Source organism: Girardinichthys multiradiatus, chromosome 18 (genome assembly GCF_021462225.1).
Source record: "Girardinichthys multiradiatus isolate DD_20200921_A chromosome 18, DD_fGirMul_XY1, whole genome shotgun sequence".
In the NCBI taxonomy this organism is placed as follows: Eukaryota; Metazoa; Chordata; class Actinopteri; order Cyprinodontiformes; family Goodeidae; genus Girardinichthys; species Girardinichthys multiradiatus.
The window spans coordinates 7,679,121-7,699,672 of NC_061810.1; the positions used below are offsets into that span (position 1 = coordinate 7,679,121).

The window sequence follows — 20,552 nt, forward strand, 5'->3', positions numbered from 1 at the left end:
CAACCACAAACCTTAGGTTTTTTATTGTAATGTTTTTGATTGAAATTTTATATAATAGTAAACATAAACAAAAAATAGTAGAGCATAATTGTGACTTTGAAGGGGATTAGCATGTTTAGCAGTTTTTTTGAACAAATACAAATCTTAAAGGTGTGCATTTTTTTATTTGGCCTCTTTACAATGACACTCCTAAAAAACCCAGTGCCTTGAGAAGTCACCTGATTAGTGTGTTATTACCTGTGTGTAATTTAAGGCTTAATCCAGCTGATCAGTGAAGGCCTCAGAGTATGGCTAGAGAACATCAGAGAGCAAACAGCATCATGAAGACCAAGAAACACAGGAGGTCAGGAAGAAAGTTATGAAGACGTTTAGGCAGAAGGGTTAGATCATGAAATAATTTCCCAAAAGTAAATATGTCATTGAGCAATGTACTATTCGAAAAAATGGAAAGAGTATGGCACACCTGCAAACTTACAAATAAATGGCCGTCCACCTAAATTGACAGACCTAACAAGGAAAACGTTAATCAGAGAAGCAGACAAGAGGCTCTGGAGGAGTTGCATAGATCCATAATTTAGGTGGATAAATCTGTTGACAGAACAAGTATTAGCTATAGACTTGACGATCTTTGGCATTGTTAAAAAGTTATATTAAATTCTCTCTGCAGTTTGACACAAACCATGTTGCTTTCACAGTGGAAGAAGGTACTCTGGTCAGATGAGACCAGAACGGGACTTTTTGCTCTAAGAACAAAATGCTAAGTGTGTTAAACTAACGCTGCACTTCACCCTGAACACACCATCCATATGGCAAAACATTGTGCTGGCAGTATCATGAATGTCTTCAACAAGAACAGGGGGGCAGACCAGAGTTGATTGGAAGATGGATGGAGCTAAATATGGGGCAAATACCGGAAGATAACCTGTTAGAGGCTACAGAGCCTTCCAGTACCCCTAATGCCAGAGCTACAATGGAATGAGATAGATAAAAACCTATTTGTGTGTTAGAATGGTCCAGTCAAAGTCCAGACCTTAACCCAATCGAAAATCTGTGGCAAGACTTGAAAACTGTTGTCACAGACTCTCTCCATACAACTTGACTCAGCTTGAGCAAAAATAACAGGGAAAAAAATATTCACTGTCTAGAAGGGAGTGCTGGTTCTACAAAGTATGGACTAAGATGAAAACCATTCATTATTTCTTATCACATCACAAGCTTTTGTTGCTTTGTAATAATCCATCACAGAAAATCGCAATAAAACACAGATCTTTTTGGCTGTAACATGACAATCATGTTATATAATGGTGTAAAGGTCCAAAGGGTATGAATACTTTCACAAGGCATTCAATATGCTATTATTATCTGACTGGATTCTGCTTTTTAAATTATTACTTCTGACAGGGATTTCACACTGACCAATTTAACCAGTATAGATTTATAGTAAAGCTGGAGATAATAAGAGGATGTTTGCAGGTGCAATTAAAGCACAATAAGTAAATAAAACAGCGTGTTGCTTCACTGTGTTCTGTTTTGATTTGTTATCGATTTGCATTACAGAACGACGTGTGGTTCATACTTGTTTACAGAATTGGATGTGAGGCCCCTTTTCAATCTGCTTCCTTATCGCTTCCTCTTCCTCTTCACCTATTCTTACTGTGTGTTTGTTGTGTTTTTCTCACACATCCTCCATTTTCCTGTCCCATTCTCTTTGACTCACCGTGAGCAGAATGGTCCAACTCGCCTGATTGTTTGGCGATGTGTTGCAGCGCAGGACGATCATCATGCTCCCTTTCCCTCCCATGCTTTTGCCTATTTTTCTGTTATTATTTTGATAATAGAATCAAAATGAAGCTCTTCTCATTGTAGACAATGCCAAGAAAGGATGTTAAAACACACATATGCAAATGCACACAGTCCAACATTACATTCAGTTATTTGGAGACCTCCAAAAAATTGGTCTGACATAATGCCATGAATGTTTGTTTATCGAACATTGTCCCCGCTGTGCTGCTGTCCCCTTCTCTAACCTGCTCTCAGAGAAACACATCTGTTCAGTGGATGTGTGTGTGTGTCTGTCTGTTTGTGTATTTGCATGCATGGGTGGTGCTCTGAAGTGCATCTGCAGCGCAGAGGGCTTTTGAAGGGCTTTGTGCTTATACCTGAGTGTGTGCAGGTGTGCAGAGGTTTGTTAGCCTCTGTTTGTGGATAGCGTATATATTCTGGCCTTGTTTGCCTTGAATCATGGTCAATTATCCACCTGCTGTGTGGATCTTAGGTCACAAAAAGCCCTCAATCTGTTGGCGCTATTCCCAGCTTTTGGTGGTGCCACCTATTCAAACTTGGCTCTCAAACTTGGATGAATCTCAGCTGCACAAACCCAACATGTCCAAGTCCAACAGGATTTCTCCAAAGAAAGATGACACTGTTTTCTCCTTCTCTCATTTTAAGCTATGTCCTCTTTTCGCACTTTGCCCTCAATGTTTGTACTTTCCCTCTCGGACCTTTCTTTAGTGTTTGATCCATTTCCTTACATTCACATTCAGAAACCTGTCCCCTATTTTTAAGGAGTGGCTGTTTACAAATTAAAGTGGCTGGGTGGAATAGTTTAGAATCTTCACAATATAACCATTGTGCTAATATTCCTTCTTAAAACCAGGCTGGACAAATTAGAGGAAGTTGAGGCCCACGTGTCAATATGAACGAGGAGACCATGGTGAACAGGAAAGCCTTGAGAACAATATAAAAAAATCTTTCCACCTAAATTAGTAACAATACAGGTGGCTCCACATTTCAGTCTTAACAAACGGTACTACAGGTCCTTCTCAAAATATTAGCATATTGTGATAAAGTTCATTATTTTCCATAATGTCATGATGAAAATTTAACATTCATATATTTAAGATTCATTGCACACTAACTGAAATATTTCAGGTCTTTTATTGTCTTAATACGGATGATTTTGGCATACAGCTCATGAAAACCCAAAATTCCTATCTCACAAAATTAGCATATTTCATCCGACCAATAAAAGAAAAGTGTTTTTAATACACAAAACGTCAACCTTCAAATAATCATGTACAGTTATGCACTCAATACTTGGTCGGGAATCCTTTTGCAGAAATGACTTCTTCAATGTGGCGTGGCATGGAGGCAATCAGCCTGTGGCACTGCTGAGGTCTTATGGAGGCCCAGGATGCTTCGATAGCGGCCTTTAGCTCATCCAGAGTGTTGGGTCTTGAGTCTCTCAACGTTCACTTCACAATATCCCACAGATTCTCTATGGGGTTCAGGTCAGGAGAGTTGGCAGGCCAATTGAGCACAGTGATACCATGGTCAGTAAACCATTTACCAGTGGTTTTGGCACTGTGAGCAGGTGCCAGGTCGTGCTGAAAAATTAAATCTTCATCTCCATAAAGCTTTTCAGCAGATGGAAGCATGAAGTGCTCCAAAATCTCCTGATAGCTAGCTGCATTGACCCTGCCCTTGATAAAACACAGTGGACCAACACCAGCAGCTGACACGGCACCCCAGACCATCACTGACTGTGGGTACTTGACACTGGACTTCTGGCATTTTGGCATTTCCTTCTCCCCAGTCTTCCTCCAGACTCTGGCACCTTGATTTCTGAATGACATGCAGAATTTGCTTTCATCACTTTAGACCACTGAGCAACAGTCCAGTGCTGCTTCTATGTAGCCCAGGTCAGGCGCTTTTGCCGCTGTTTCTGGTTCAAAAGTGGCTTGACCTGGGGAATGCGGCACCTGTAGCCCATTTCCTGCACCCGCCTGTGCACGGTGGCTCTGGATGTTTCTACTCAGTCCACTGCTTCCGCAGGTCCCCCAAGGTCTGGAATCGGCCCTTCTCCACAATCTTCCTCAGGGTCCAGTCACCTCTTCTCGTTGTGCAGCGTTTTCTGCCACACTTTTTCCTTCCCACAGACTTCCCACTGAGGTGCCTTGATCAGCATTCTGGGAACAGCCTATTCGTTCAGAAATTTATTTCTGTGTCTTACCCTCTTGCTTGAGGGTGTCAATAGTGGCCTTCTGGACACCAGTCAGGTCGGCAGTCTTACCCATGATTGGGGTTTTGAGTGATGAACCAGGCTGGGAGTTTTAAAGGCCTCAGGAATCTTTTGCAGGTGTTTAGAGTTAACTCGTTGATTCAGATGATTAGGTTCATAGCTCGTTTAGAGACCCTTTTAATGATATGCTAATTTTGTGAGATAGGAATTTTGGGTTTTCATGAGTTGTATGCCAAAATCATCCGTATTAAGACAATAAAAGACCTGAAATATTTCAGTTAGTGTGCAATGAATCTAAAATATATGAATGTTAAATTTTCATCATGACATTATGGAAAATAATGAACTTTATCACAATATGCTAATATTTTGAGAAGGACCTGTATATTAAAGAAAGAAATGACTTTTGAAACCTTGAAACATTCATGTAGCAAATCTTTGCTCGTATGCTTAGTAAATACAGTAAGTCTCATACAACCATGCTTCTCAAACTGTGGTACATATACCACTGGGTTTAACTATTTAAAAGCTAAATAGGATGTAAATTAACCAATGTAAGCTAATCTATACTGTAAGGCTAAACATAAAATGCCAAAAAGATTTTTCTGGGAAATACATCTGTGCTAAAACTTCTCAAAAGACTTGGTGCAGTGATAAAATACTTTTAGAACCTCTGGTGGAAAATACAGTGGATGACTGGTAAAGGTGGAAAAGGAACAAGTACTGGTGGCTATCTATGTACCTTTATCTACCTCTGAAGTGGAAATTATATCTTTGCTCATTATAGTGCTCAGGGTAAGTTTTTTTAGCAAGGCAGTAAGGCAGTAACGATTGTTTTTCGTAACGATGTCTTCCATTCAAACACTATAACAACATGTTTATTAGCAGATGTTGTGCAGCCCTATGGACTGTGAGTGTCACATACTGACAGAAGCACAAATAACCAGCTGAGTACTGTAGCTAGCTCTGTGTCTTAAATGCATAGAGGCAATTTTGGATTTTAAGGTTCAAGTAAGTGAGAAATCTTCATATTTGATTTTCTGTTTAGAAGAAAGTCGGAATGTTGTTTATAAATGCCATGCAGAACAAAACCTAATTTTTCAATCAAACACCCATGACCACTGAATAACTTTTTATTTTGTCAATATTTGTTTTTTTCATGACATAACATTACCATCTTTAAAAGACTGGTTCATGTTGCTGATTTAAAATGTCTGTAAATATGGTGGTACTTGGAGAACTGAAAGGTTCCTCAGACTGCAGATATTATTAAAACTTTGACAACCACTGTCAGTTTGGAGTTTGGCTCTTTTACCAAATTTTTTAAACTGGGTAAAAAGTCAAGGAATCAGCACATGACTGCCACTAAGTATTCCCTGGTATGTACTCAGTGCAGAGTTTGGTGGTAATTTTAATTGTCACAATGTGTTTTACTCAGCTGGGCCCTTGGCTGGTGCTCCTGTCTGCCAGATACAGATATTTTAATGAGGGCAACATTTCTGGTAGCACTCAGTTGATGGATTGGTGCTGCTAAAATAAGTTATAAATCATCCGACATCTGACAGACAAATTGCTGCCAAGTCTCGTTCCCCCCGGTATTGGCCACTGCTACCGAAGCCGCGGTGATTGTCAGAAATGTTGGCTCTTGTGTTAATAATGTTGTTTAGCCCTGTTCGCTTTTGTTTAAATACTTCATTACCACTAGTAAGGATGTCAACCCAGATGTGACCATCCGACTTTTCTATTTGCATGTTAAAGGATGATACAACTAGTGTAGCACGTTATCCCCCCGATCCATGTCAAGGTCAAGATGTGCATCGAGTATACGTCATCAATCATAGTGATCGGTTTCGCTGGCCGTGTGTCCCTCATCCATCATGCTGATGTGTTTTGCTGGCCGCGTGGCTCTGCGTTGCTGTCGGGGCCGGAGGTAATTAATAATGCGGAGTGACGGAATTAATGAGTTAACCTGCTCCACTCTCCTGCTGTCCCCGTAACAGATGCTAACGGTCAGTCGTTAGTTATCCTGTGCTTATATGCCAGCCGTTCAGGTGAACTGATGCATAAGCTTTTCAATTGTCTACATTCTGCACAGTTAGAACATGCAGCTTTTGACTGAATGGTCAAGAAGACAAAGCACTAAAACATAGCACTACTTTCAGCAAGAGTCCCACAGTTATCATCAATCCACAGAAAGAAAAATAAACATGGTAGGAGGCCGTGCTGCATAGAGAAGGTTGTCTTAAGGTGCACAAGAAGGAAAGACTCTTCTTTGCCTGAAGGCCTGAAAGCTGATCGCTTGGTTTTTCAAAGAGCTGCTTTGTTAGGACACTTCTGATTGCTCATCTAAAGAGTGCTCTCTCTCTGTTTTGACAAAAAAAAAGGGTCTTACTTTTCGTCACTTAAGGAAGATAAAGTGAAACCATGAAAGCAGGTAAATGCCATCGATTGAACTTAATTCTCTTTTTCTGATTAAAAGACAGCTTTTGTTCTGTCTGGGTAGGGCTAGTTATTGTACGCCATGTGCTGGGTGTTACATTCCCATAGCTTTGGACTGCTATTGTGGTCTGCTTGCATAGTTTCAGTCCCCAGTGTGTCGGATACTTTGTTGTGTAGGCTGCAGTATAGCTTGCCTAACAGGCTTTGTATGTGGGTTGAACAAGGTGGGCTGTAGTGGGTGGATGTGTGGGTAGATGTGGTTTTATTTGGCTGCAATACCAGGAGCATGTATGCCTGTTCAAAGCCTGTTGTGTGGGTTGTTGCCACTCTGAAGAAAACTTTAGCTGGCATGCATGTGGGTTGCCATCATTGCATCACTAGGTTTTTTAAACACCTGCTATTTCTGTAGTTGGTTCCGTTGATTGCTTTGTCTTGAATAGATTTTTTTGCCACCCTCATACACACTGCCACAGATTCAGCCAAAGGAATCCCCACCACACTTACAAAACTACTCATTAACTTCCTCCCGCCCTCATCATCTCCTTTCCTCTCAACAGGCTTTAACTTGGATACAACAGGGATGGGGATTGGGCAAGTAAAAGACTGACAAGGGGGGTGGGACTGAGCCAGAGAAGAGGATTGAAAGAGGGAAGGATCTGCGGGGAGAGAATAGGGAAAGAATGTGATGCCCCTGTATTTGAGGGATTCCGTTTTTTCACCTTTCCAGAATAGAACAGTAAGTCACCAGTGTCTTTGTCTGCCTTTGATCTTTGAGCTCGAGGATTTGGCACCTGACAAACCCTTTTCTGTATGAAAGGAGGCTTGCCAAGAGAATGCCAAGGAGAGTGGGAGAAACAGATAGAAGGCGGAGGGAGAGTCAGTAAAAAATAATAAAGAAGATCTAGAAAGTGACAGGGGTAAAAATGGAAACTGTCAAAAAGACGGTGTGGAAAAACTGGGTTCGTCTTTTGAGAGCTTTACAAAATGATACGATGAGGGATCTCAACCCTGATCCCATATAAACTAAACACACGTGTTCAAGTGTGTCTGTATTTGCGGCTGAGTGAGGGTTTGCAATGGCTGGCCCGGACAGTGATAAATCCAGAGAGTCTTAAGGGAGATTCATGGACCACCCACTGCTGTGGTTTCTACCTTTAGACACACTCTCATGCTACTAATAGGAAGCAAATTCCCCTGCTTTACTTGGATATCAACCTCTTTTTTTCATTCTGTCATTCCTTTCTTTAGGGCAGTTGCTGCTATAAACAAGTCCTCATGTATTGGCTTCACATTTTCAAACATTTATTCTAAAACCCCAGTGTTCAAGATTGCAGATAAAGATGCCAGCACATCTTGGCGGGCATGGATTTGCACAGATAATTCTGGGACAGCCTTTGGGGACTTTGACACAGCCTGTATGGCGTAATAACTCACAAACAAATATCTCATGAATTGTGCACAGTTGGAGTTAGGCTTGGTCTTAGGCTTTAAAGATGCACTGCACTGAAGACCATGACGTTTGAGACACAATTAATTCTCCCTCCATCTTTTAGCATCAAAGACAGACGGTTGACCTCACTCTAAACTACCGACACTTTTCTGGTCAGCGCACATGTAAAAACTGTCACTGCAACTTTGTGTTTTGCTACCTGAGGTGGTCAAAACTGCTTAAAAAAACACCCAAAAATCCCGCTGTTCTTTGTCTCCAAAGGTTTTCAGGGATTCCCTCAAAGATACATAGATAATTGAAAGCACCTCCTGACTAATCTCCACTCTTTTTGTTTGTGAATCTGTGAAGAAAAGAAGAGGCTTCACTCACCCCTGCAGTCTGTAGTCAATGAGGCCTTAGGTTACGTTAGCGAGTGAAGCGGCAGGGATTTAGCCCCGATTGAGTGAGTGGAAACGAACAAAGATTGACTCAGCAGGTAGCAGCTAGCCCCACTCAGTTAATGTCCTTGTACGCTAATCCAGCTGCTCCAGAGGATAGGCTGCGAGGCAAAGAGTTTATTACGTTTACAATAGAGGGATTTTCCGGTATTTTAGTGGGTTTGTGGAGCGTTTCCTCAGCTGTTTGTATCTGTGAACGCATTGGCTGCTTGGTGGAATAAATGTTTATCTTGGACTTTCTCAATGCTGTGGTGCACGTTTGCTGATTTGATTTCTAGTGTGGTTAACATATGGGGGAGTTACTTGACTTTATGTAGAAACCTCTGATGTATTTATGACTGGTTTGGAAACCAAATGAACTGTACTTTAAGATCTGGGTTTGTTGCAGGCCGTTTTAACTAAAGGGGTACACAAAACACCATTTAGGCATGGGATATCAATATGACCACTGAAACGTAAAGTGAATATCTCTGAATATTGCTTTATTATGTCACCTGTTAATGGGTGGTATATATTAGGTAACAAGTGAACATTTTAACCTGATGTTGCCAAAAAAACTTGAAAAATGCGCAGGTGTAAGGATTTATGCAAACTTGACAAATGCACATTGGGATGGAAAGACTACCGGCTCCAAGAAGCTCCAAAACTGCAGTACTTGTGTGGATTTTCTGATCTGATCTGTAGTTTCTATCAAAAGTTGTCCAAAGAAGGAATAATAGTGAACTAGTGACAGGTTCATGGATGTAAAAGGCTCACTGATGCACAAGTAGAGTGAATGCTGTTTTGTGTGGTCCAATCCAACAGATGGGCTAAGGTAGCTCATACTAGTGAAGAGATATTGTTAGCGCTGATAGAGAGGTGTCAGAATACATAGGGCATCAAAGGTTGTTGTTTATGGGGCTACAAAGCTGCAGACAAGTTAGGATGACCATTCTAATCCTGCTGAAAGCCTAAACAATGGGCATGCAAGCTTCAGAACTGGGTCATGTAGCAATTAAAGAAGGTGGCTAGATTAGAATCTTGTTTTCTTTTTCATTATGTGAATGGCTGGGTGCCTGGTAGCAGGATGCACTATAGGAACAAGATAAGCAGGCAGAGGCAGTGTGCTGATTTGGCCAGTATTCAGTGGATTTTGCAGCACACCATGTGCCTGGTTCACACGGAAAGATAACTATGCCAATTTTTGACCTGATCTTCCCTTTCCAACAGTCTCAAGGAAGCTCCGATTATAGTGATGCCTCTAAAGATATTCTTATGAGATATTCCTGCTTTGTGTGGTGTGTTAAGAGTGATCTAGTCTGCTTGGAAGGACGTCCGAACCGCTCCAACCTTAAATCGGGGATATTCAACATGTTGGATTGTCTTGGCCCAATATCCTTGCGTGTGGGGTGTTCCCAGAGGTCAAATGAGCATGGAGCCTGTTGAATGTAACATGTAGCCAGTCAGAACGTTAGGCGACAGAAACACAGAGGGACATCAAAACGCAGAAGACAAAACAAATGCCAGGGTGCACTAAAAATCTATGCACGTTTATTTAAACTTTAATTAACCAGAAATGCTCAATGATTAGGGAACAGGGAATAAGCTAAACACAGTGTGTATCGTTTCCCAAGAAAAGAGAAATACAACTCACCTCCATATCCTAGTGTCGCAAGTAGAGCCCTTGCTCATGATGTCTCCACTCCTTTACCCAACAGCTTTACTTTTTAAAATGTGTCTTAACTGTTAAAATAAGTCCACAAACTGTCACCTTTTCCTCTTCCTCGTCAGCCATGTTTATTTACTCTGAACTCACGTTTGATCTCGAGAGGTATTGCGACATCTGATATCTGACATCTGAATGTTCTTGAGTGAATTCTGTTTATGTGTGGTTTGTTGTGCTTGCCATGTGGTTGGACACCACACACTTTAGGACCAAACCTGTTATATCTACGATTTGTTATTGTCATGTGTGGGGTCTCTCTGGTTTTATAATCAACCGACAATTGTTAAATCTTACAGTTTGAACCAGGCATAAGACCGACACTAACATTCATTGGTCAACAGCTTTAATATGACCCAGACCGAAACTCCAGGTACCATACCATTACACTCCAACTGCCAAGAACATGGGAGCCTCCCTGAATGACAGCTTATTTGGTCCAATCAGTGTTGCCACTGTCTGCACCGCACCTCTTCAAGAATTGTTCTTTTGTCCTCCTCTTCTGTTTCAGTGCTCAGGGAGTGAAATATGACCCCACTAGGTTTCCTGAGCCATTAAAGAAACAGATAGACAAAGGAGAAACTCCTTGAAAGTCGAGACCTCCAATCAAACTGTCGCTCAAAAGAAAGCCGGGCACTGTCGCCAAAAGTAGGAAAAAGTGTCACTTAGGTTACCATTTTAGAAGGAGGTGTATGTGTGTGTGTGTGTTTTTGGACTCCCGCTGAAAAACAAATCAGTCTTGTAAGAGTGACAGACCTCCTGCTGTGCCAAGAGTGGTGGCATTTGCTTGTTAAGTTGTCTGAAATGCCACAGACTCATGTTTCGATTGCAATGCAAAGTCTTGCCAGAGCTTCGTTCAAGTTGTGCGAGAGCAACAAAAGATGGTTATTTGAACCCCTATTTTTTGTCAGAGGATATTGCAACCAATACTCCTGTTCTCCTGTGTTCTGCTACCAGAGCAGAGATTTATGAGAAAAGTGAAAAGAGACAAGGCATTAGAGAATGACTTGAACACACCTTGCCAACACACCTTTTTTGTTAAATTGACAGAAATTGGTCAAGATCAACATGTTCTCTTCTTGTCTTTCATTGGAAAATGGCTTCTGTCTGCCTCTCTGATTACAGAAAGTGAAGACAATTATGTCTTCGATAACCCTTTTACAGTGAAATGTTAAATGCAACTACTGAAAGATGGCTTCAGTAAAAGATTTATTGTATTCTAGTTTATTTTATTACCTCTCTTGCTTTTACAATTATTAGATTGAGCTGTTTTGTGTATTCTTATACCCAAGATGTATTTAGTCTCTCAGCTGTACTGATTGTACACACTGACACACATCACATCTAGCTAAAACCTCCCCTTTGTTATTCTCCAGCCTGTAAGATTGGCTACTACCGTGCCCTGGCTACTGATGGCTCCTGCTCCAAGTGTCCACTCCACAGTTACTCCGTAAGGGAGGGCTCCACCTCTTGTGCCTGCGACAAGGGATACTTCCGCTCCGAAACTGACCCAGCATCCATGCCCTGCACCCGTAAGTATAGTCACATTTCATAATTTTACATTACCCACAGCATCTTCCTAGCATGCGCTGGTAAGGTGTGTTATCATACATAGAATAGCAGCCCAACACATACACACACTATCATTCTGCAACTGGCAGCTGCTGGTTTAATAGGTGTCTTCTGACTTCAAGTGGCACATAATGATCAGTCATGGTGACATGAAGAACTAATAACGTTATACAAGGTTACACCTCATCCTGAAAAGAGCAGTGGTGAAAACACTAGAAATTGGAATGTTTCCAGGAGGAGGTAAAAAAACTGTTGCTGAATCAGTTACATTCATGCTTGGTTAAGGTGCTAAAAATTAAATACAAGATCATATTCAAGGTAAGAAAGTTGCTTAGTGTGATATTTCTTGAATTATTTTCATTTTGCTATAAGTGTTTATTTCTAATTGTAGCAAAGAAGTCCCTAGTTTTCTGAAAAAAGAGCAAGCTAAGTACTTTAAGATGACAGACATTTTATTATTTTAAGTCAAAAAAATGTGTTAAGGAACTTAGCTTACAGTTAGCTCACTGTCCTGGTAAATTCTGTTGGATTCATCATTCAGGAGAATAAATGAGGCAATCAGCCTGTCTTCCATCTCTAACCTCATGCAGTGTGTGTCGACCCAAGGTCAGAAACAACCTCCTGGTATTGAACATAAGCATGAGCTAAATGTGAATAAAAACACCACAATTTTACAGTCTCCAAGTATTTACACAAAATTGGAAAAAAAATAAATAATATTGCTTTTGCATTTAGATTCAGTTTTATTTAGATTCCTGATACACAGACCTTGGAAACATGTAGAACACCCTCTTAGCATAGCAGTACTTTTTAAGTGCCTATTTGAAACATTTTACATTTCGCTGTTCTCCTTATTGATCAATACAGTTATAACCAGCTGATATTAGCTTGTTAATTAGCAGGCTATCCATTTGGGAAGAGCCTTTAAAGCAGGGTTTCCCTAATAAGACTGGTGGTTTTACATCAGTTTCCATGCCATAAATGTTCATGTCTTTCCAAATTAAAGTATTCCTAAACAGGAGGATAAATGTTCCGTGCAAACCAGGGAAAAGCTTAGTGGCCCTTTTTCAGCCACCTTATTGACAATGCGTAGCAGCAGGTGAGGGGCGGCGCTACATTACTCTATGCTCCTAATTCAGAGGGAAAACTCTGGACTTTCTTCACCATCTCACTAAAAGGACTTTAAACCATAGGAACTCAATGCTGAAAAGCTTCTTTCAACATATAAACTGAAATACAAAACATAAAAATAATGAATAAGATCTTTGGCACAATAGAAGGGAAATAATGTTTCATGATTTTAATTAGGCATGCTACAATAATTAAAATCGATGCTTCTCAGTCTAAAAAAAAAGGAAAACTAATGGAAAAGAAAAGCTCCATGCTCTGATTTAGGTTGGTTCCTGCCAATTAAAGGGCATTGTCATTCAAGGAAGGTACACATATTGGTTAGCCGGTAGCCTATTTCTTTCACCAGACCAGTTAGAATGATTTATGCTTGGTATTTTTCTCCAAACCTATTAAAGCTGTGTCTTGTTTCCTGTTTAAAGAGGCCACTTTACAGCGGGCAATATTGTTTTCAACAGCAAAAGCTCCTTTTGGCCATTCAGCTTCCTGTAATAGAAATAAGGAGTAGCCGTCTATAAATTACCTCTAGACAATCCTGCACTGGTCTGTTTTGAAGTATTTGTGCTGAATAATTTATTTGATTGGCCTGATTTTAACCTGGAATTATTTAGGAATTGTTTAGTTGCTCTTTGATATACAGACACAGCCAAATGTATTCCCAACCCAGGTTAAGATGTGTAACGTGCCTTAAAATGTATTCTTATGGGGGCACCCCATGGTTCAGTGGTAGATAAGGAGAACCAGAGGCTACAGTCCTCAACACAGTTGTCCCTGTTTCAGTTCCTGGCCCTAGGTCATTTGCTGCATGTCTTCCCCTTCTCTTGGTCCTCTGTCTTGTCCAGCTAATAATAAATAAAGGCCAGTTGTGTCACAAAAACCTTAAAAAAAATTCTTATGTGAATGCAGCAGCAAAATCTCACACTAAAACATTTAGGAAAACCCAACCTTTGATTTTATTGGATTTATTTAGTGGGTAAAAACATCTCATATTATAAAATAACTGTAACAAAATCCTAGGTGTCACAACTATTGGCAGTCCTGGTAACCCCCTTCTGCCAATAAGACAGTAATCTCCGCTAACATTTGGTTGGAGCATCCAGAAAAGGATCTTTGACCATTCCTCTTCGCCCAATTTTGAAGATTGATTTTGTGTCTGGTAAATCATTTGTGTTGGTTAGGCCATATGTTTCGGATCCTTACCCTGTTAAGACATCCAGTGATGGCCAATTTTTCAGGTTGCTGCTAGAATCCACCAGATTTCTGTTTAAAATCTCCTGGTTTTAAAAAAAAAAGTACTCCTACTGGATATAATCAACTTTTGGAAGAGAAACAGTCCCACAGCATCACAGTTCCTCCATCATACTTAAAAGTGGACTTGAGGGGCTTTTCCTGCATCCTTCGTTTCATGCCAAGCCCACCTGGAGTGTTTGTTGCTTGCTCTTACTCTAATCTGACTAAAGCACATGGTTTCAGTAAAAGTCCCAGTAAAAATCAGGAAACACCACATGGGTACATTTGAAGTGATATGATAGATATTTTTATTTCTTCAAGCATCAAGTTCTCTTGTGTAGTATATAGGGTCTTATGGTTTTTCCCTTAAGATCCTGCTCACTTTGGGTGGTGACAGGATAAATATGGGTCCTTGTCCAGCCTAGCGGCAAGCAGCTAAGAGAAATTGGCCTCTGCGTCGTGCCATATTTATTATATTTAATAAACGCCGGTGAGAGATCATGTATTACTAAATGGAAGTTTATAAAAGCTCTGATCAACATAAAGAAATCAACCAGTTGCATTTATTTTAAAGGGATGGTTGAAAGGGATTGCACATTGGATATTTTTATATTTCAGTTTGAAATTATCCTAATTGATGACATTATTTGAATGCCTTTTAGACATTTTTATCATGAGCTGACATTGGATTTATCCATGTCTGAGTGTACTGAACAAATTCAAATTAAATAATATTCAATAATAATGGTTTTTGCTTTATGAAAAAATATATAAATCCCTAAATTCTCTTACTGTTGGGCCCCAGTACTTCCCCTGCACTACTCACTTCTTTTAAATGGACGAGCTGGGAGGTCATCCTCATTGTCTTGTTAGTCAGTGTGGAATCTCACAGTGACTGCTGCAAGCAACAGCTGTCGAAGCTCATTACTTGGCTGATTTCATAAGACCCAGCTTCATCACCTCTGCGACATTCCTAACTCGGCAGATAGGAACTGCACATTAGCCCGGGTCCCACAGCGACCTTTGCCCAACCGTGTCGGCCAGCCAACATTTGATTATTGGACCTTAACCCTGTCTGTCGACTGCTGTTTTCCTTTCCCCAACGTTTTTTTTTCCTAACTTCTATCCCACATGTTGAAGCTCTGTAATTACGACTGTCACTCACACAGCATCCATCAGGATCTTGTTTTCATTTGGTTTCTCTTTCTCTCAAAATCTACTCAGAGTCACGAACAGAGCAGTTTTCAAAAAAACCTCTTGAAATTATCTCCCAGTTTGACTTGCTGAAGGTCAGCCTGAAACATGAGCCAGCATGTGTGTGTGTGTGTGTGTGTGTGTGTGTATGTATGAGCATCTTGACTCTCAGTTTAACACTGGAAGTGTGTTTAGTGTAATTCTGTTATTGAATGGCTGTTTTATAGCTTTTAACACCTGTGTGGCACCTCCTCTTGTCTGCTGTGATTGTTCTTTTGGAATGCCGGTAATGACTGCTATATTTAATCACAGCATTAGGTTTTCAGATTAGATATAAATCTCCTTCCAATTCTTGTCCTCCCACTCTTCAGCTTGACCTGCCTGACGCCTGGCAAGATGAAGCAATTACATGACTGAAAAGAAGAGTAGACCTTTTCTTTGACAGTGAAATTAGTGCTTGGTCTTATATTCTTGTTTTATTTTGCTTCTTTAGCTCATTATGATTTTATGTTTTATGTAACTGTTTTGATTTTTGTTTTATTTTACCAAAATTTCTGGTTTTTTACCAAGATTTCCATTTCTTTTATGTAGCACCTTTCAAAAGTACTTGGAATCCTTAAACCTTTCCGTATTTTGTCATGTCACAGCCACCGTATATGAGTCAACACTTGTAAAATAACCTTTCGCTGAAGCAACAGCAGCTCCCCATGTCTTGGGGTTTGTCTCTACCAGCTTGGTAAAAGGTTTATTGTTGAGGTTCTTCTGGAGGGTGGACATCCAAGTCTTCTGCAGCCTCTAACTGCTTTTCTTCCAGGATCGCCCAGTATTTAGCTTTATCCATCTTCCCATCAACGTTGACTAATATTCCCACATCATGATGCTGCCACCACCTTGTTTCACAGAATGGATGGTGTGTTCAGGATGTTCAGTGCTGGTTTTCTGACAGTGTTTGTGGGCAAATTGCAAATGGGACTTTTGGGTTTCTTTCTTGCAACCTTTGCTACCCTTCCAAAAGGCAAGATATGTGGCATTGACCATATCGACAGATTCTCGAGCCTTAGTAGTGGATCAGATCCACAGAGATCTGCTTCTTTTATTGATACTCTTCTTGCCTGGCCTATACATTTTGGTGGATGCCATTGTTTTTCATTAAAGTTTGTGGTTGTAAATAGACAAAATGTCATACGTTCAAGTCGGATGAATAGTCTTGTAAGGCACTGTGGAACCATTCGATTTTAATTTTAAATCCACTTTTTTGTATGGTGATATTTGAAAAATATGTATGAAGTTATCCATTTCAGATAATATTATCGAAATTATTAAAATATGGGGAAAAATGGTAATACTCATGATTAACCACAGCTGAATGAACAAACATGTGCCACAGAATAGAAATAATGACCAGAGAAGAACACCCCCAGGAGTTGGCTGCTCAACGATGTTCAGGTTAAAAGGAGGGATTTTTCCTCTGTTTGGGGATTTTTTCAAACTTGATGTGTTTCTCAGATTTTTTCTCAGTTTTCTTAGTAGCTGCTTTGTTGAGCTAGAAGAAGGAGGGGTGGAGAAAGGAATGAACACAAAGCTAGAAGAACTCCACTGAATGAACTCCAGCTGGATTTTAATCGCAGGGTCAATGCTCTGGCCAATTTAGCCGGCTCTCTAGCTCAGGCATGCTCAACAATTACTCATAAAGAGAAACAGAAAGACAGAGTGTTGTAAGAAAGAGCAAAAAATACATGAAGCTGAGAGAATGATAGCTTGCAGAGAGGATGGTGGAGGATGTTGTTGAAGGACACATTTGAAAGACAGGTTTAAGATGAAAGGGCAATGGACAAAAAAATGTGAGAAAGAAAATTAAACATATTAACCTGCCCTCTCTGACTATTTAGAAATGTTGTCTGAAGGTTTTGGAAGAATGTCGGCCCCGTCTCCGTCTCCCTCCGCCGTTCTCTCTCCCAGGATTAATTACCGGGTGTCAGTCACAGCCGACGGCTCTCCCACGCTCCCACTGGTGCATTCAGAGAGAGCGACAGGTACCGCCAAAGGTGCTCTGTGCATGTGTGTGTGTGTGTGTGTGTGTGTGTTCGTGTGTTTGTGTGTGTGTGCATGTGTGGGGTGTGTGTGTGTGCCAGATAAACTGAGGACATTCTGACATTGTATTTAAGACATTATACAGTTGTAAAGTTACACAACAGGGTTGTCGTGTTTGTCATAGCAACAAACAATATTTGTGATATGAATAAACACAGTCGTACCAATTTTTTTCCTCACAAGTTATAAGATCCAAGTTTCTTTACTGACGTGTTTCTGCTAGTGATTAATAACAGATCTCTTCATTTATGCTGTCATTAACCTATGAAACAAGGTTTGTTAGTTAAACAGAGATCTGGCAAAGACATTGAGACAGTGACAGTTTCTGGGGGAAGAAGCATCATTCAGAAGCTCCATATGTAACTTGTTCTCATTGTCTGAAAGCATATGGGGGAAATGAAGTGAAAGACCAACAGAGAGGGAGATAGTAAGGATCAGACAAAAAGGGGTCGCTCTGTCACAGTTTTTAATGGGAATTTATTAATAGATTTTCATTGTAGGCTGCAGTTGTGAGAGGGGAAATTGAATGTTGCTAATATTAACAGTCTACATCCTTCCATCTTTAAGAAAGCTTTTGCAGTTAGACAGGCCACTCTTCTTGGTCTATTTCCTGTTCCTCCTCTCCATAATCCTTCCATCCATTCAGACCTGCTCCTTCCATGTTGTTAAACTCACTTTATTCAGCTTGGATGAACAGGCAGTGTTTGCCTTCTCCTTCTGTGCCTTTTCATCTCAATCTTCTCAGCTTTTCGGACCATATTGCACATTCACCAGAAACACATTCACCAAATGGTGACAAGTTAGGCAATTAAAGTGTGTATTATGCAGTCAGTACCAGTGCATTCCACAGTCACCTATCACAAAACAAAGTCTTGATGCCATTGTTGATGAAAGATTATTGTTCTTATTCCTCTTATTCCTCTCCTCTTTCAGTCATGACACCTTATACTTTTGAAGTGCTAAAACATTTTATGTTGTTTTATGTCATAGCCTAACACAAAGTACTGCTTGGTCTCATCTGTGATGATAAACTGAACTTTTTGACAAACTTTCTTTGCAACATAGCTCAACTTCAGTAGGACTGGATAGAGAACATCTATGAACATAGCCACACATTTTCAATTAGATTTAGGGCTGGACTTTGACTAGGCCATTGTAGCAGACATATATGCTTTGATCTAAACCCTTCCATTGTAGCTCTGGCTGTATGTTAATGGTCATTGTCCTGATGAACGGACCTCTGCCATGGCTTTCATCAAGCTCCATCTATCTTCACATCAGTTCTGACCAGCTCCACAACTCTCTTCCAGATCTGTTTAATGTGTTCCTTGGTATTCATGATTCTGTTTGTTTTCTAATATTCTCTAAAAAACCTCTACAGAACCTCTACAGAACAGATTAATTTTCAATTCAAAGGGTGTGAAAGCACTGAGGTTAGGTATGTAAAGGCCAAGCACCTGTACAGTTGTTCCAGGGTGCAAGATGTGATGTATCTGAAGTCAGACTCAGGGCAACCAGAGAAAAGAATTTGAACAGACAAACATTTTAAATTCATTCTCTTTATTTACAATGTCAAACTCACAGCACACACTCCCTGCAATAAACATGTAATAATTTAGTGTCCATTTCAGATTCAAAGTCGGCCATGTAAACTTCTACCAGTTCCTTCTGAATTTCAGCATTCTTTCCAGGAGGTCTGGATCCATCTCTAAGTAGAAAGTAGGCAGATGGTTCGTTCGTTCGTTCGTCGTCTTCCGCTTATCCAGGACCGGGTCGAGGGGGCAGCAGACTCAGCAGAGACGCCCAGACGTCCCTCTCTCCAGACACCTCCTCCAGCTCCTCCAGGGGGAGCCCAAGGCGTTCCCAGGCCAGCCGAGAGACATAGTCCCTCCAGCGTGTCCTGGGCCGTCCCCTGGGCCTCCTCCCGGTGGGACGTGCCTGGAACACCTCCCGAGGAAGGCATCCAGGAGGCATCCGGTATAGATGCCCGAGCCACCTCAACTGGCTCCTCTCAATGTGGAGGAGCAGCGGCTCTACTCCGAGCTCCTCCCGGATGGCCGAGCTCCTCACCCTATCTCTAAGGGAGTGCCCGGCCACCCTACGGAGGAAGCTCATTTCAGCCGCTTGTATCCGTGATCTCGTTCTTTCGGTCATGACCCAAAGTTCATGGCCATAGGTGAGGGTAGGAACGTAGACCGACCAGTAAATTGAGAGCTTTGCTTTTCGGCTCAGCTCTCTCTTCACCACAATGGACCGGCACAGCGCCCCCATTACTGTGGCAGCTGCACCGATCCGTCTGTCGATCTCCCGCTCCATTCTTCCCTCACTCGTGAACAAAACCCCGAGATACTTAAACTCCTCCACTTGAGGCAGGAACTCCCCTCCAACCTGAAGAGGACAAGCCACCCTTTTCCGGTCGAGTACCATGGCCTCGGACTTGGAGGAGCTGATCCTCATCCCAGCCGCTTCACACTCGGCTGCGAACCGCCACAGCGCATGCTGTAGGTCTTGGCTAGAGGGGGCCAGCAGGACCACGTCATCCGCAAAAAGAAGAGACGAAATCCACTGGTCCCCAAACCAGACCCCCTCCGGCCCTTGGCTGCGTCTAGAAATCCTGTCCATAAAAGTTATGAACAGGACCGGCGACAAAGGGCAGCCCTGCCGGAGTCCAACATGCACTGGGAACAGGTCCAACTTAGTGCCGGCAATGCGGACCAAACTCCTGCTCCGCTCGTACAGGGACCGGATGGCCCCTAATAAAGGGCCCCCGATTCCATACTCCTGGAGCACCCCCCACAGGGCATCACGAGGAACACAGTCGAATGCCTTCTCCAGGTCCACAAAACACATGTGAACCGGTTGGGCAAACTCCCATGAACCCTCGAGCACCCTGTAGAGGGTATAGAGCTGGTCCAGTGTTCCACGGCTGGGACGAAAACCACACTGTTCCTCCTGAAGCCGAGGTTCGACTATCGGTCGGACTCTCCTCTCCAATACCCTGGCGTAGGCCTTACCAGGGAGGCTGAGGAGTGTGATCCCCCTGTAGTTGGAACACACCCTCCGGTCCCCCTTCTTATAAAGGGGGACCACCACCCCAGTCTGCCAGTCCAGAGGCACTGTCCCCGACCGCCACGCCATGTTGAAGAGGCGTGTCAACCATGACAGCCCTACAACATCCAGACACTTGAGGTACTCAGGGCGGATCTCATCCACCCCCGAAGCCTTGCCACCGCGGAGCTTTTTAACCACCTCGGTGACTTCAGCCTGGGTGATGAAAGAATCCAACCC

General features: G+C 41.8%; 1 protein-coding gene across 3 annotated transcripts in view; it reads left to right on the top strand.

The window, feature by feature from the left end:
• Positions 1-20,552, top strand: part of epha4l (eph receptor A4, like) — an 80,651-nt gene that overhangs the window by 20,760 nt on the left and 39,339 nt on the right. For all 3 annotated transcript variants that reach the window (XM_047391575.1, XM_047391574.1, XM_047391576.1), the window contains exon 4: positions 11,426-11,581. In XM_047391575.1, the coding sequence (XP_047247531.1) occupies positions 11,426-11,581 (156 nt within the window). The remainder of the gene's footprint in view (positions 1-11,425; positions 11,582-20,552) is intronic.